This window comes from Camellia sinensis, chromosome 6 (genome assembly GCF_055761805.1).
Source record: "Camellia sinensis isolate YWXY chromosome 6, ASM5576180v1, whole genome shotgun sequence".
NCBI classification, from domain to species: Eukaryota; Viridiplantae; Streptophyta; class Magnoliopsida; order Ericales; family Theaceae; genus Camellia; species Camellia sinensis.
In genome coordinates this window covers 27,091,434-27,109,666 of record NC_138966.1, presented here as the reverse complement: position 1 = coordinate 27,109,666, position 18,233 = coordinate 27,091,434, and the positions used below count along the sequence as shown (strand labels likewise).

Here is an 18,233-nt window from a genome sequence, read left to right as displayed (position 1 = left end):
GATGAATGGGCCAAAGGCCATTTTGACATGAATGAATGGGCCGAAGGCCGTTTTGACATGAACAAATGGGCCGAAGGCCGTTTTGACATGAATGAATGGGCCGAAGGCCATTTTGACATGAATGAAGGGGCCGAAGGCCGTTTTGACGTAGATGGAAATCAGAATGGGCCAAAGGCCAATATGTTTAGAACTACAGTCGCTTGATCTGAACTTTGTATAAATGTACACATGTTAAGTAGGAATATGAATTGGGTCCAAGGCCGTTTGGAGTATATTGTTCTACATATTGTTTATATGACTTTCGTATTTGATATTATTCACTGGGCTATCGCTCACGCTCATTCATGTGTTTGTAGGTGAGCCAAGGGAAGTTCAAACCCAGCCCCAGTGAAGTCTGCTAGGAAAAATCCAAGTTTTGGGGAAGTCAGCCTTGCGTCTCACTCTTGAGACCTATCCTTGCCTCTTTGCCCTGTTATTTTATATTTGGTCTTGTCGGCAAGGACTTTATGTATATCTGTATATAGTCTGTCATAGGTTGACTCGTTTTGGATGATCCTGTCTGTAATGAATTTTGTGAAACTGTACTTTTGATGTGGGTTATTACGTATCTGAGTATGGTCTGTTGATGTGCATATAAGCACGACTCTATGGACAAAGTTTTAATTTTTGCTTCCGTTTGGCCCCTTTACTCTGATTAATCATCTTATTTCGGTCTGAGGCCGTAGGTAATCACAGGATTACTGGCCGGTCATGTCCTTAACCCATAGGGGCGGGTTCGGGTCGTGACAATATCCTCACAGGACCTACACGTAAGTACCCCTAGAATTAATGGGGTGCTCTCACATAAAAATGTAAAATTAATCAATGAGATAGTGTCTTTTGTTCACACTATGGAAACAAATCGCACATGTGTAGAGATTGGCATTTCTTACGATCTTCTTGTATTATAGGCTTGTTTGGTAACAACCTAAAATAGATAAAAAGTTAAAAAATATTTTCCAAAAAGTCAATTTCTTTGTGAAATTATCTCTACAAGAAAAGTGAGATGGCTTGTCCTACCTTTTGACTCTATCAAGAGAACTCAAATGTTAGTGATCAGCCCTGACTATGGTAGGTCGGGAGGACCCTCGACGATCAAGTTAATATACTGATCGGCCATAAGAAAATATGGTTTATATTTAAAAGAGGGTTCTTAGATTACATCCCGCTTGCCTTGTGTTTTACCTGCTTGTCCTTTTATATTTGCTTGGTTCGAATGTCGTTCGTCCGATCATCGTCCAATTGGATGGTTGTGCCTTTGCTTGGCTCGGTCGATCAAGTTGCCAAGTTGCTTTTATTCTTGATCGTTAGATTTTTGTCATATGGATGATTTTGATCGTGTCAGATGTTAGTGGCCAACTTTCGTAAGATCAAGTCGATCCAACGACTTTTCCTTTTACTAGACCAAGCTTATACTTCTATATTTTCTAACTTATATTTCTTATCGTTAGATTGAGATTTAGTCTAACATTCCTCATTTGTTTTGCAAATCTGCCTTCTAAAAGGATATCTTTATGCTTATTTGCTTTTCACACGCTTGGGCTTGTGCGAACCTATTGCCATGCTGTCTTCTATGAGTTTTAAGGAGTTTATTTGGGTTCACCCTTCTCTTTTTGAACTAGCGTTATTGGGTTTTGTGCCTGAGCTCATATGTTTTTCCTCCACACTTTTCTATACGTCTTTTTGTAAAAAAATAAAAAAAATAATTAAAATAGCCACTTTTCAAAATAACTATATATTTATCATATTTATTGTAATAATAATTACAATTGTGTCACATGAGATGATGGGGATGTTTATTACAACTTATAGGAATTGAAAATAAATTATTCAATTTGGGAGTCTGTGCTAAACTATTTGTGCAGTTTCTATTTATAACTTTTTAGACAAAAAATAATTTAAATGACAAAAAAAAAAAATTGATTATCTAAAAGTTAAGAGATGAGTATTTTTAATTTTTGCTTTTTGATTATCAAATTTTAGCTTATAATAAATTACATCCAATAGGCCTGATATACAAAATATAGTAAAAAATGATAACAAGTGTAAAATTATTAATCACATTTTATTTATTATCTCATATATTAACACTATATTAGTAATGTGGGGACATAATTTTTGAATGATAACACGTGGCCGAGGTGTCACCGAAATGCCAGCCGAGGTGCCACGTGTCCTGGTCATGACGCTAAGATCATCTCGGCTAGGCCGAGGTTATCTGCGAAGATATCAGAATCCGGGATAAGCGGATAACAGACAAGAGTCCTAAAATGAGAGAGGATTTTAGTTTGGGTAAAGATAAAACTCTTAGAGAGTTTATCCCAATCCTACTGGGAGTCCAAAATTAGCAGTAATCCTAAGTCCATTGAAGCTAGGCTTCTATTGGGACTAGGTTTGTGTTAGCTATAAAAGAGAGACACCCTCATGCAGGGCCGGCCCTGACCTAAGGCAGGTAAGGCTTGTGCCTTAGGCCCCAAATTTTGGCCCAAAAAAATGGCTCCCAAACTTATTAAATTGTTATAGGCCCAACCCTTTTTTTTGTTGTTGTTGTTGTTGTTGTTGTTTTATTTTTATTTTTTTAAGATCAATTTAAAGAGCCCCAAAATGTTTTATTGGGCCCATGTAAAATTTAGCCCATATTTATTTATAATGTGTTTGACCCATATTTATTAAAATGAAAACTTATTAAAAAAAAAAAACAAATACAGAAGAAGTGTTTGGGCCCAACCCAAACCATACATATACTGTAAACAACATCAGTTTCACTTCAGTGCACTGTTTTGCTTTCAATCTCTCTCTCTTTAACGAAGTAATGAAATAAAGATCACGACAATATGTACCAAGTTCACGGCAAGGCAGATGCAGAGCACGGCATTGTTGTGAGCGACTCACTCTCTCTCTTTCACTCACTCCTTCGGCGACTCACTCTCTCTCACACACTCTCTCTCATGGTAAATTCTCTCTCACACTATCAGATTTTATTAAATAAAGTTGCCCTAATTTTTTTTTCTACATTCTTTCTCTATCAATTAGTGGAATAATAAATTTGCCCTAATTTTTTTTCACCTTCTTTATCCATTAGATTTTAGTGGAATAAATAATTTAGCCCTAATTTTTTTACCTAGGTATTTATCAGTTTTAATTGAATAAATTTTTTGCCCTAATTTTGTTTCATTAAATTCTTTTTTTTATAATTTATTTGCTATTAGATCAGTGGATTGTGATTTGTGGATTGAAGTGTTTGTGATTTGTGGATTGAAGTATTTGGGATTATAGCCATGTTTCATAGGAAGTATAGTTCTGGAAATGAAAATAGAAAAAAGAGGATGAAAGTAGAACAATTAATTCAAGCATATGAAAGTTAATTTTAGTTTATAATTTTAATGATTATATGTTCAAGTATACTTAAAAAAAATATTTGTGAATACTTATCATTTTATACATAAATTTTTTATTTAAAAAAATATATTAGAGGGGCCCCATTTTCATTGCTCGCCTTAGGCCTCACAAATCTCAGGGCCGGCCCTGCCCTCATGGGTCTAAGGTATGTTTTTTATGCTCTGAATAGTGAGTTAAGCACTTTTGCTATCTTTGAGAGATAACTGACTTGATCGTCGGAGTGTCCCTGGGTGGACGAACTACCGTCGGAATCTTTTCTTTTTGTGACAGGTCGTTCGGGCTTAATCTATTCTGTCAATATTCTCCAGCTGAGTGCTTGATTGGCAGTGTGGTCAGAAATTGGCACACACAAATATATATATATATAAACAGGGAGACCCACTAAACTATTACAATATTAACATTATAAAATGATAAACAATTTGTGATAAAAGAGAATTATTATTTAAAGAAAATCAATTTGTACACACTTTAAAGAGTGTGAACCAAAATTGTAATCCACCCACAATCAAAAAATGTATTAACTAGCTAATTAAAATTTGTATTTTTTCACATTTTAATATTGTAAACAAAATCTGACTCATCATTTTAATACTATAAACATCTTTATATGTATTCTATCAAATTAATCAATCTGTAATCGTCATTTGTATGTGAGGAGAATGATCAACGGCGAAGATTTAATAATATAAAATAATTCAGATGCACCAGCAGCACAATGTATTAACTTATGGCTTGTATGGTTAGTTAGGCAGTGACTGTGGTCCAGACCAAAGTCGTAAAATACAAAACTTGCCCAAAGTGCAAATCATCTCGGATACTAGGCTGAGGAAGGAATCCATTCGCAATTTGGTTCTGTCAGTTTAATTTGATAAGTTTAGATTGAATTTTTGAATTTGTAATTCGGTTTTGAATTGAAAAATTAAAAAATTGCTCGTTGCATCAGTTTTGAATTTTACTTCACGATTTCAAATTGAATCGATTCGGACCATATACATTTTGAATTATATTCATACCATACATCCCTGATATATATTATCATACCTCTTATATATATAACAAAGACCTTAATTCATAACATTTTTTTTTTTTGTAATTTAAACTTCGTTTGGGAACATGTTTTTTTAAGTAACTTTTTGATTTTTTGACTAAAATATGATGTAAAAAAAATTACTGAGTATGTTTGGTTTGTATTTGAGAGATGTGTTTTAGAGATAAAAAGTACAAAAAGTTGTTTGGTTTGGTTTTTTTCAAAAGATGTTTTGAAAAATTATTTTGAGAGAGAGTTTTGGAAAAAGTGATTGATTTGATGTGTGTGTGAGAGAGATTTGTTTGGAAAACTTGTTTGGTTTACAAGTTTTGAGAAATTTTTTTGAAAAAATTTGTTTGGTTTGATTACTTTTAAAAACTTATTTGTAGAGAAAATTTTCCCAAAATTTTTCAGAAGTACAAACCAAACGAACCCAATATGTTTGGGATAATTTTTTAATTTTTTATGAAAAGATGTGCAAAAAGTAGAGAGAATTAAATTTTTGACTTTTTGATATAGGTTGTTGATTTTTTGATTTTTTTAGTAACTTTTTTGATTTGTGGCTAAAATCACCACTTGCCAAACGAGGTTAATATTTTAGCCACAAAAGACAAAATAGACTAAGGCTCCGTTTGGGAAGAAAAAAGCCAGGCTTTTTTTTGGCTAAAATAGCTACAAAAAACAAAACATCAAATCCAACCCATAATCATTACAATCATCTCTCACAAAAAAAGCCAAAAAAGCCAAAAAGCAAAAAAGCACTTCCCAAATCAGGCTAAAATAGCCAAAAAGCCAACCCACTTCTAAACGGAGGCTAAAAATTCAATAAGACAAAATGTTACATCCAAACCATAATTATTTTATTTTTTCTCTCACAAAAGTCAAAAAAGCCAAAAAATAGATCACAAATGAGATTTTTTAATCCCAAGTCAAAATAGTCAAAAAATTAAAAAGTCAAAAAATCAATTCACATCCCAACAAAGGCTTGATGGCTACTGTTATTGTTGCTATAAAACTAAATAATATATTTGTTTAAATTAATGGTGAAACAATATGTATATGTATGTTTTGAAAAATTATGAACAAATTAATGTTAAAATGAAAATGTTATATATTTTTGTTTTTAATAGATTATGTAAATCTGTGGTTACAAACCAAGCAAATTATATTTAAATAATTTAATTCGAATTGATTTCACAATTAAAATAGAGTAGATTAATTCTAATTTTTATAAAACTATAAATAACAAATTAATTTTAATTTTATCCCAAACCATCCGCACCCCAATCCGATTCAACTCACCGATTGCTTCTTTCAAAAGCGTGCGTGTTGTCCCTCTACATCAATTTCTGATTTGCATAGGATAAATCTGTCATTTACGAACTCAATCATTTCCTTTTACCTTTAAAGAAAAAAATAATAATTCTATTTACACAACAAAAAGCTCATTATAGGCACCGTTTGGAAAGTGATTTTGTGGACTCTTTTATCTATTTTAATTATAAAAGACAAAATAAGTTATTTTAATCATAATAAACAAAACATCACATTCAATCCATAATCATTACATTCTTCTCTTACAAAAAAAAGTGTCAAAAAGTCCTTCCCAAACTAAACTTTTTAGCCCAGGTTAAAATAGTCAAAAAATCAAAAAGTCAAAAACCAACCTACTTCCCAAACCAACCCTATATCTCTTCTTTTTTTTTTTTTTCAATATTTATTTTATTTTATAGTTTCACCCATTTCTAAAATTACTTTAGAAAACCTTAAAATCCTATCCCCAAAAAATCCTTAAATTTTTATTTTATATTATAGGTATTTAATATTACTTTTTTTTTTGGGTGAGTAATAAATAGGGAAATTTTATCAAATCCCTTTATAATAAAATTTTAATGCATTAAGGACAAACACAAATTTTTTTTTTTTAAAAAAATCCAACACATACTACTATTACCAAAGTATATATAGTGAGTAATTTAATATTTTAAACTTTAAAATAATATAACTTTTGATATAAATGTTAATTTTTAATAAAATTAATATTTTTAGAATTCTTTCATTAAGATCTATCAAATAAGATTCATATTGATTAAGAAATTCTTAAAAAATAAAAAATAAAAAAATACTGTTGAAATTGATATAAACAATAACATGTTACTCTGATTCACATTAATATTTTATTGTTACAAAAAAAGAGAGTACATATTAGATGAACTAACCAAAAGTACACATACGTAACATTTTAAAATTTGTATAAAATAAAATAAAAGTGTTATTGTCAAAAGAGTTATATGAGATATATATATATATACATGAGCAATATTGTCCAAGAAAAAAATTCTCTGCCCTTGGTTAATTATGTGCAAATTTATGAAACAAAATAAATTAGGTTATTATTTTTACCAAATAAGAATCTAATGAAGGTAAGGTATTTTGGCTAAATTTTCCTAATAAATAAAATATTTCCACAAAATTGAAAAAGTTTTTTTAACAGAATTTATTCGGTATGTTTGGTTTGAGTTTTTTGAATTAAGTTTTTTGAAAACTCAGTTTTTTGATTTTTGTGTTTTTTTGTTTTTAGTGAATATTTTTAAAATTTTAAATATTTTTTTTATCTTTTTAGATGCACTTTACTTATATGTATCTAAAAAATAAAAAATTTATGAAAAATATTTTAAAATTTTAATAAATGCATAAAAATATTAAAAAAATGTACTGAATTCTCGTATTTTTTTATATTTTTGGTCTTTAGTAAATTTTTAAAAGGTTTTTTTCACAAATTTTTTATTTTTTAGATATATTTATGTTAGATATGTCTAAAAAATAAAAAAAATACTTAAAATACTAAAAGAATTCAATAAAAATACAAAAAATACAAAAAATAAGAAATTATAATTTTTTGAAAAGTGTTTTTAAAAAAACACAAGTAAGTTTTTATTTCTTGGGAATTTTTTTATAAGTTTAAAAGCTGCAATGTTTTGGAGCATTCCAACGTCCTGCCTCTCAAGCGTAACACCTAACGCCCAATATTTTTTACCCCCCACCCACCACCACCTCCACCTCCTCCACCTCCTCCCTCTCTCTGTCTCTCTCTCTCTCTCTATAGAACTGAAGAAGAAAATGAAATGAACAGAGAGCAAAAGTTGAAATTAGATCTTTACCTCTGTAGCTGAATATCTCAAATTCTGTTTCTTTTACTCCCCAGGAGCTGCATTGATAGTGGTAAGTCGATTGTTTGTACTTACAGTCTTCTCTGAGTCTTCCTTTCCGAGTTAATCGATGGCGTCTCTCAAACTACTACTGTTTTTGCTTTTCGAAAACTCTCTCTCTCTCTCTCTCTCTCTCTCTCTCTCTCACACTCTCACTCTCTCTCGTTCTTCGATTTTGGCTATCAATTCCAAAATGTAAGGCGATTTTCATGTTCTGTTTTTCGTTTTGATAGATTTTATTGCTGTTTCTCTGAAAATTTGCTACACTATCAGTGATTTGTGGCGAAATCACAATTTCTTTGCTCTTTCTTCTCTCACTGTTGCTTACTGTGTCTTTTCTTGATTTCGAATTGTCAATCTCCCAATTTTAGGATTATTTCATCTGATTCAATAATCGTCAGTCTTCGAAGCTCTTTGTTTTGATATCTTGCAATCGATGGCTTTATTAGAATGTATAAAGCGTTTGATTCAGTGTTGGTTGAGTGAAGCATGTGAACCATGATAGTTTTGTCGTGTCATGATCAAAAGCTTCTGTTTTCTACCAATTTTCGCACTGCGCGTTTTGTTTTTTTCCCCTTTTTTTTTTTTACTTTTTTGTTTGATGATGAGCATTTTACATTTGAACCCCATTTTCTCTTATATTTTCTGCTTTATTTTGTTTCTGAACAAAATACTGAAAAATCTCACCTATCTAATCTCAGGTAAGTCGGTTGTATTTATGTGTTTTTTTCTTTTTTTTCTTTTCCCCAGTTTCTCAATTATAGAAGAAAAAAAAAAAAGAAGCCAAAAGATATGTATATATATATATATATATATCTTGGGTACCCTTTGTTCTAAACATTTGTTTTGATACAAGTCTTTGAGTTTCATACCCAATCAAAATAGAAATTTGTTGGATTGGAGTCCTATCTTTTTTTTAGTCATGGAGCCTCACAATGAAGAAATTAAAATAATAATAAAAAAAAAGGCAAAATATCAAATTGTTAAGTGGGTAAAAAACTCAGTGACATCTTTCTCTTTTTTTCAAAGAATTTTGCTGCAATAGATTATTTATTTTTATTTTATCCCTTGACGGAGTCATTCTAGGTGATGCTTACTCTTCACAACATAACTTCTTCTTGCAGTTTCCCATCTTTTGTAATTATTATTGTTATTATTTTTAATTTTTTATTGTTGGTTAATGAAGATTGTTACTACTCATGTCATAACTAATATATTTCGTACAGTCAAGTGAAGATAAGAATGATACATCTCACTAATTTGGGAGCACTAATGGCTCACTAATGAGTTGGAAATTCAAAAAAAAAAAAAAAAAAACTTAAGGCCAAAATATCACATCAATCAGTGGGACCCACTCTCTAGACCTCTTTTAGTGTTCCCAATTTAGAGGTCCCAAACATTTTTCTAAGAATATTGGATTCTCTCTCTCTCTCTCCAATCTTCGCAATAAGAATATTAGATTTTTGGATATAAGTTGAGAGATAATGTAAATTCTAGCTTAACTATTTTTCTGATCATGTCGGTAATTGAATGTTTTGTTGCATTCTACTTGATTAGCTGGCTGGTGAAAATGGTCGGCTCCAAAATGACTATCAGTTTTGTCAGTATGTCTGACCTGGTATTATGTAAATATTCTTGCAAGTTCATCCTTTCACTTCTAAAAAATGGGAACGTAATGCACGAGGCTCCCACTAAAGCGGGGTCTAGGGCGGTCATGTACATAATAGCCTTACACCATTTCTGGAGAGGCTGTTTCATGACTCGAATGCACATCACCACGATGCTAATGAAAAGCCTTTATTGTTGGTCCAAGCCGCCCTTTGCATCATTTCACTTTCATTAAATAAAAAAACAATGAATGAAATTTGGTTAGGTGTACTGGGAAACATCAGAAATAGAGTTCAAAATGATTCAGTTTCCTATGTTGATTGATGTTGAACTTTGTTTCAATCAAAAAACTTATTGGGCAAGAAAGCTTCGCTCATTAATTTCAAAGTATAACTACGAGTTCACTAGAGTGTAATTTTGGCTGAACATTGTTCAATGAAGGGACGGCAGGGCATTGTAGCTCAAACCTCTTAAGTAATTAACAAATGGTGCTTGTGCTTAAAATTCCAGGAAAAAGAAAAAGAAAGGGAAAAGATGCATTTTCATTTATGTCAACTTCTTTAAAATATTGTTAATCCATAGTCTGTCAATAACTAGTTATGTGCAAATTATACAGTCTGAGATGGACAGGCGGAGTTGGCCGTGGAAGAAGAAATCATCTGACAAGGCTGGGGCTGAGAAAGCAGCTCCTGCCTCGGACTCTGCTGCTGCTGCAACTGGTTCTCAGGGTGATCAGGTATGTCTATTGACATTTAACCCATTTTATGATTTCTTTTCTTCATTCTGTTTAAAAATTGATTGTATTCCAAGATTTTTTATGTTAATATCTTTTCCCATGATAGTAGGTTTCAAATTAATGACCATAACTACTTCCGTAGTTATCTAGTCCTCTTTGAATCCTATGAAGAGCCCTCTGATTGTGTTGTAGTTATCTTCGTCATTTAGGTTTGGTTATTAATAATGATTGTGAGGTTGGAGGTGATGGGAGTCAATAGAATCAAAGTGGGTTGGCTGAAGCGGAGGAATGCATTTATTATGTGATTGATGAACACCAAGAAAATTGAAAGGAAAATTTTATAAGACATATGTTAGGGAAATGATACTTTACAGGATAGTGTTGGGCAACTATGAAACATTATGTGCATAAAGTAAGTATAATTGAGATAAGAATGATTAGATGGGTGTGTGGGAAGACTAGGAAAGATAGAATAAGAAATGTATATATTCATGAATTGTTAGGAGTAGCATGTATTGAAGATAAGTTGAGAGAGAGTAGGTTAATTTGGTTTGGTCTTGTACAATGAAGACCTATAGATGCAACAGTGAGAGAGTGATATGATCACCATAAATGGAGATTTTAAGGGGAGGGGAAGACCTAAGTCAACATAGGATTTAGTAGTAAAAAAAGATATGAATTTATTTAATTTAATTGAGCCTAAAGCCGTTGATAGAGTAGAATGGTGAAAAAGAATTCATGTAGCCAAACCCACTTGCTAGGGGGCATAGTTTAGTTTGGTTTGGTTGAATTGATTAAATGTAGTTTTGAATACATTTGATTGTTTAATGCATACCACTTCAAATGTTTAAAATCTGTTGAAGCTTCTTGTTGGATCTGGATTTGCTCATCAAGCCTGTTATATGCTTCTCTAGAGATTTCTACCTTCATACCAGCCTTATGACTATTTGTGTTGCCAATAGTAATTTCCTGCAACATCGATGTTGAAAGGAATGTGAGAATGAATATACTTTGGAATATACTTATCAAACTGAATATGACACATCAAAAGCGAAGCTTTTATGAGTGAAGTCAAACTTGTGTTTGTGTTCCTGTCTGCAGTTATTAAGACATGAAATGTTTTTGCCTAGTTACTGCACTTAAAATTTAGTGTGAAGCTTTCAAATGGCTCTAATTGCACATTTTCAAGTGTTTTTGGGATGAAGAGAACTGTTTCAGCAAAATGTGATGTTACTACTATATATTGAAATAAACTTGGAATTAGAATATTATAAGTACAAATCAGTAGGAACTTTTATCTTGAGCAAGTTTTTGTGCTCTCTTTTGCTGATTAAATTATTTCAGTGAACTTGTTTCATTTTTTTGATTTGCTAGAATATTGCAATTTGAGATTCACTATTGGAAGTGGATCCAGTGAGATAGTTCCTTGCTTTTGGATCTTTTTCATTTTCATCCAATCGATCCAATTATTTTTCTTTTTAACATTTTGTGGTATGCTACTTGAAACGTGGATTGTTCCGGTACAATGAACGGTAACGGGAACGTGGTACACCATATGTTCTAAAATGCAGTTCGATAGGATTAGGCTTGTATAGATCACACTATTTGAATTTAAGATACTTTAAACTGTGAGTACAATTTTCATCTAATTATTAGACATCCAATAAAATATAGTGTATTATTCTTTAAATTCATCATGTATAACAAAATTTTAGAAGCATTTATGGCCCATTGTTTTTGCATTTTGTCATGCCAAAACTTTACTCTTTCTATATTTTAGTTCATTATATTTGATTTTTTCTCTCAAGGAAAAACACTTGAGAAAAATATTGGAATCACTTTGGATTGCTATATTTATTGTTTAGGAAAAACAAGTGACCATCTTTCGGAATGTGTAGTCGAAAACATAAATCGCTAGCTTATTAGTGTTTTTTGGTAATTTTGCATTTTGTGTTATTGTTTCTTTTAATTAACACCTTTTCTCCTCTCCTGTAACAGGGTAATTACAAAAAGCAAAACTATGTCCAAATCTCCGTGGAGTCATATTCACATCTAACTGGGTTGGAGGATCAAGTGAAGACTTTAGAGGATCAAGTTAATGAATTGAATGAAAAGCTATCCGCAGCCGAAATAGAGGTGACTAATAAGGACAACATAGTGAAACAACATGCTAAAGTTGCTGAAGAAGCTGTCTCAGGTGTGTTTTGATATAATTGAGATCTATAGAAGGAAAAGAAACTTGTGCACATATGCTATTCCTTTTATGTAAAAATACATTGAATCTCTTTCTTTTCACATGAAAGTAGTTAATGAAATAAACCTTGCCTTTGGACCAAGGGTTTTTTTAAATTGTGTATTTGTCATAGATTAGAACCTAAAATCTCTTTATTCTCCAGGTTGGGAAAAGGCTGAGGCAGAAGCTTTAGCGCTGAAAAATCATCTAGAATCTGTCACACTATTAAAGCTTACTGCTGAAGATCGAGCTTCTCATTTTGATGGTGCTCTTAAAGAGTGCATGAGGCAGATACGAAATTTGAAGGAAGAACACGAACAAAAATTGCATGAAGTTGTTCTTACCAAAACGAAGCAGTGGGATAAAATAAAGCTTGAACTTGAAGCAAAGATGAGTAACTTGGACCAAGAACTCCTCAGGTCAGAAGCAGAGAATGCTGCACTTTCAAGGTCATTGCAGGAACGTTCTAACATGCTGATTATGATAAACGAAGAAAAATCACAAGCAGAGGCAGAGATTGAATTATTGAAGAGCAATATGGAATCGTGTGAAAGAGAAATAAATTCCCTAAAATATGAACTCCACATAATTTCAAAAGAGCTAGAAATTCGCAATGAGGAAAAGAATATGAGTGTAAGATCTGCCGAAGTAGCCAACAAGCAGCATCTGGAAGGAGTGAAGAAAATAGCTAAGCTGGAAGCAGAGTGCCAAAGATTGCGTGGTCTTGTTCGGAAGAAGTTGCCAGGTCCTGCAGCACTGGCTCAAATGAAGTTAGAAGTAGAGAGCTTGGGCCGGGATTATGGAGAAACTCGAGTAAGGAGGTCTCCTCTAAGGCCTCCTAGTCCACACCCACCCCAATTGCCTGACTTTTCCGTTGATGGTGTACCAAAATTCCATAAAGAGAATGATTTTCTCACAGACCGTCTTTTGGCAATGGAAGAAGAAACAAAGATGTTGAAAGAAGCTTTGGCAATGCGTACTAGTGAATTGCAAGCTTCCAGGAATATTTGTGCTAAGACAGTCAGCAAGCTTCAAAATTTAGAATCACAACTGCGTGCTAATAATCAACAAAAAAGTCCATCAAAATCTAGTCTTCAGATCCCCACTGAAGGTTCCCTCAGTCAAAATGCTATCAGTCCACCTAGCTTCACCTCCATGTCTGAAGATGGAAATGATGATGAAAGAAGTTGTGCTGGTTCTTGGGCTACAACATCAATCTCTGAGCTCTCCCATTTCAAGGGAAAGAACATCGAGAAATCCAACAAGGCTGAAAATGAAAATCACCTGGAGCTTATGGATGACTTCCTGGAGATGGAGAAATTGGCATATTTATCAAATGATTCAAATGGAGCCATCTCTGGTTCAGATGTTTCAAATAATATGAGATCTGAAATTGCAAACCAAGATACTACAATGAACCCACATTTCCATTCTAAAGAACAGCCTGAGTTGGATTTGTTAGCAAATCATGAGTCTAATATGAAATTGCCAGTACCAGATCGACAATCTGATATTGATCCACTGCCCTTGATGAAACTCCAAATGCGAATCTCTATGTTGTTTGAGTCCAAGGATGCTGACATGAAAAAGATTTTGGATGACATCAGATGTGTTGTGCAGGAAACACAGGATAGCCTGCATTTGCACACCGTGGGTTGTGTTTTCATGGAAAGTCACTGCTCTGATGCCACTTGTGATAGGCAGGCTTGTTCTGAGGGGACTGAAGTAACCGAAGAGAAGGAAATGTGTTTGTCCAAAGATAGTTCCATTAATGAAGAATTGGCAGCTGCTATATCTTGGATTCATGACTTTGTATTGGTTCTGGGGAATGAAGCTACAGCTGTCCAGGGAACATCTCCTGATGGGGATGTACTGAGCCAAAAAATTCAGAAGTTCTCTGCCACCTTCGATAAGGTTATTAACAGCAAACTAAGTTTGCTTGATTTTGTTCTTGACCTTTCTCGTGTTTTGAATAAAGCCAGTGAACTTCACTTTAATGTCCTGGGTTATAAGAATAATGAAGCAGAAGCCAATAGTTCTTATTGCATAGACAAGGTCGCTTTACCTGAAAATAAGGTGGTTCGGGACACATCAGGAGACGCATATCCAAATGGTTGTGCTCACTTTTCTGATTCCACTTCTGATCCTGACATTCCCCATGAAGGAAGTTTCATCCCAACCTTCGAATCAAATGCTACATCAGGGCAATGCTCGCTTGAGGAGTTTGAACAGTTGAAATTAGAAAAAGATAACATGGTTTCAGATCTGGAAAGCACCAAGGCTCAGCTACAGGGAACAGAGCAGCTTCTGGCAGAACTTAAATCACAATTGGCATCTGCTCAAAAGTTGAACAGCTTGGCTGAGACACAGCTGAAATGTATGGCCGAGTCATACAAGTCTCTTGAAACACGTGCAGAGGAGTTGCAAACTGAAGTTAATCTTTTGCGGGCCAAAACAGAAAATTTAGATAATGAGCTTCAAGAGGAAAGGCGGAACCATCAGGATGCTTTGGCCAAATTCAAGGATCTTCAAGAGCAATTGCGAAGGTTAGTTCCTACCTTTTTTCCTGCATGCTGGCCATCCTGCCCAAACTGATACGTATGTCAGGTACAATGTCCAAAAGGATAGTTGCAGACTCAATTTAAGGCCTGATCAATATCAGGCCAGGATCAGGTTTTATTATATCAAACCTGCTCCATTCTATATGTTTTATGTGGTTAACTATGTTATTCATGGAAAGTAGAAATGTAGATAAATGAACCTTTACATGTGACCCATTGATCCTCATCTCTTCTGAGAAGTTCAACGATTTTCGGAAAGTATATCTTGCATTTCCCTTAGTTTTCTTTTGGTCTGAGTTCTGATGCATTTCCCGTACCCACAATTATTAAGTAAAAGATAGGGTTTCATCAAGCGGTGTTAATTTGCAGCCATTCACCTGTAGGGACTTGAATCCTTGAAATAAATATTGGTAGCCCTCTCTTCGTCTATATATTTGTTTGTTTATATGTATTCATGCCTCAAGTAGATTTTGATTTATCTCTGATTCTTTTTATTTTTTATTTTTAAAAGGAATGAGAGTTGCACAGTGGCTGATGTTGATGTGACGACTAACCAGGTGAGGGTTTATACTTATATCCACCTTGTGTTTCCAATTTTGGAGTTGTTCAAATGCTCATAAGCTTTCACTTCTAACTTCACCTAGCCTGTGTTGAAAGTAAGAGTCTGAAATTTTAACAGATAGTCATACTTTGCTTTAGGATTTTGTTTATTTGCTTATTTATGATTGGATCTGCCTCTGCATGCTGTTGGAATTTAAAATTTTACAATGAAAAGTTATGCTTAGTCTCTAAATTATTTATTATTTATTTTTTTTAAGAAATACAGTTGCGTTCCATACTCTTTCATTTCGTTTCACTCAGTCTTGCCACTCTTGTTTGTAAATATTAGGGTGTGTAAGTGGCCATAAGAGTTCTACACGACCCTTGAAATGTAAAACTTTGTGGAATGAGTTGGTATCTATCTTAGTTATAATATGGATGATTTATTAATGCTTGTATACAAAGTCACGACCAACATTTTATAAATTTGAGACTTCATAACTTGCATTGCATCCCAACTTTTTATAATTGGCTCTGGTTTTTGTCTCAAAGACTTGTTACACTTAAAAATGCATCATGTTTTTGTTATTATATGGTCTTAAAGCTTGATTTGTTTTGATTATTTGTAAAGTAACACAAGTGTTGAATGTTTTATATATGTATATAAGAGGACATCTGGACATGAAAATTAAAGCAATACCACGTATTTCTTAAGCATGACACAGATTGGTAGTGTAATATAAGACACATCACTGGTCATAAATATATAAATATTCACAAAATCGCATTTCCTCATTGTAAAAGTGTGTTATACAAACTAACATAAAATGCTAGCTTGTGAGACTTAGAAATTTGGTCAAGCTGTTCAGAAAGTTGGAACTTATGGGAGCTTATGATCAAACAAGTTTATCATCAAACACTGCTTTTAATATTTCCTATGTTGAGGATAAGAGGGTGTAATCAAGGCCTAGATTAGGAATCTTATGGATGCCATGGGTGTTTAGAATGACACTGAATAATGTCTGGCATGGCAACATGGGTTATACAACTCAGTTGAGCAGATTATGATATGCTTCTTTCAGTGCTTGATGATTTTATTTCAATATTTAACTAAATGTTGGACAGGAAGCACGAGTATTAATAAGTTTTTTTTTTTTTTTTTTTTTTTAATTTTTTTTTTGGGAAGATTGAAAATATTATGTAATGAGTCCTGGATCAAGAGCTATAATCTGTATATTCATATCAAGATTATAAAGTTTAAAAACATATGTTAATAGCTTTTAGGGTCTGGTGCCTTTCTTTGGACTTGTCATCAGAATCACAAGTTTCCCCATTGAATGCTCTATACAATTTGGGTCTTTCTGCTCATTGTTTTCTTAGCTGAATTTTCATACTATATTAAGTTGCGCATTTTGGATGTGATAATCAAATGTTTTATTCATGCTAATCAGTCAAAGAATCCCCACCAATTGGGGTATACTGATTTATAGCTAGGATGAAATGAAACTTTGACCTGTGAATTTGATGTTATATTATATCTTTTTGCTTTTCATGTCGTATGATTTCCTGGAACTTATTATAATGCTACAAGTTCCTAGTTTCAACAACTGGGTTGATGGATCAAAAAATATTAACTTGTGAGCATTTGTCGTCATAGCAGGAGAGAGACATAGCTGCTGCGGCTGAAAAGCTGGCAGAGTGCCAAGAAACCATATTTCTTCTTGGCAAGCAATTGAAAGGTTTGCGTCCTCAAACAGAGCTTATGGGATCGCCATACAAAGAGAGGAATAAGAAGTCTGAGGACTTTACTGAAGAAGAGCCAACTACCAGTGACATGAACTTTCGAGATTTTGATCAGACCGAGATGGACAAAGCCATCTCTACCTTTTCACACAGAGTTGGCAATGAGTCTCCAATGGATCTATACAATTCTCATTTCAGCCCCTCTGACACTGAAGCAAAATCACCAATCAGTTCAAAGCATCCAAAACATCGGCCTACCAAGTCTGGATCATCTTTTTTATCTTCTACAACTCCAGAGAAACATTCACGTGGGTTTAGCAGATTCTTTACTTCAAAGGGAAAAAATGGCTATTAGGCTTGCAGCTCAAAGGCTTAATAGCATCTCTTGGCTGACACTGGTCTGGATCATATTCAACTTGGCCAATTTGCAAACTGGTTTGAGATTCAAAGAGGGGTTTTACTTGTACATGAGAGGGGTCATCAGCATTTGATTTGAGAGACATTGGTCTACACCCATACGCGGTAATCTGCATTTAGTCACTTATCAAAAAAAAAAAAAAAAGAAAAAAGAAAAAAGAACTGTATGTATTTCATAATTTGGAGGCCTCAATCATTCATGCATCACACAAATCACATGGCTCTCAGAGGTCCAAATCCTGAAACTCACATGTTGCATAGCCTTGGAGAGGATGATTTGTGATCAAATTGAGGTAGTTTTTTGTATGAAATTGTTGTATATGATCTCCAGTCGTTTTCATTTTGTTTGAGTGAACATATGATACTTATGTTTTTCCACTTTTTATATAATATAAATATAAATATTATTTTATTTTTTGTCGGCAAACAAGGAATGAACATTGATGGAACTGGAAAGCATGTGTGGAAGTAATGTTGTTGAGAAAGATCACAAACATGAGGTCTGAATGAGCTCCATCACGTGGTTAAGTTTGGAGTGCTGCTAATGGCATCACGCTCGACTCCCCTTCATTGTTTTTTAACTACAAGTTTACCCATCATAAAATTTCAATTTTGATCTCTATTCCCAGCCCCTCAAACCCTAACCCCACCCCAACTCCAGTCACCTTCCCCGGCCCATTCCCAGCCGCTTTCTACCCTAACCTCCCCATCGTTGCCC

General features: G+C 33.5%; 1 protein-coding gene across 2 annotated transcripts; it reads left to right on the top strand.

The window, feature by feature from the left end:
• Positions 1–7,403: 7,403 nt before the first annotated feature.
• On the top strand, positions 7,404–17,927 carry LOC114316543 (filament-like plant protein 4). Of its 2 annotated transcripts, none has more exons than XM_028263216.2 (6): positions 7,404–7,690; positions 9,902–10,021; positions 12,020–12,218; positions 12,418–14,800; positions 15,327–15,372; positions 17,016–17,927. In XM_028263216.2, exons 2-6 carry the CDS (start codon positions 9,908–9,910, stop codon positions 17,451–17,453), a joined length of 3,180 nt encoding a protein of 1,059 aa, XP_028119017.2. In that variant the 5' UTR covers positions 7,404–7,690; positions 9,902–9,907; the 3' UTR covers positions 17,454–17,927. The 2 variants fall into 2 exon arrangements, with proteins under 2 accessions (XP_028119017.2, XP_028119016.2); XM_028263215.2 differs by having other exon boundaries at positions 17,013–17,927.
• The last annotated feature ends 306 nt before the right edge of the window (positions 17,928–18,233 follow it).

Excerpts from the sequence above, each read along its gene's own strand:
- LOC114316543 (XM_028263215.2), top strand. The coding sequence starts at position 9,908 with ATGGACAGGCGGAGTTGGCCGTGGAAGAAGAAATCATCTGACAAGGCT. Across the intron at positions 10,022-12,019 it reads CTGGTTCTCAGGGTGATCAG|GGTAATTACAAAAAGCAAAA; the intron begins GTATGTCTATTG and ends CTCCTGTAACAG. Across the intron at positions 14,801-15,326 it reads CTTCAAGAGCAATTGCGAAG|GAATGAGAGTTGCACAGTGG; the intron begins GTTAGTTCCTAC and ends TATTTTTAAAAG.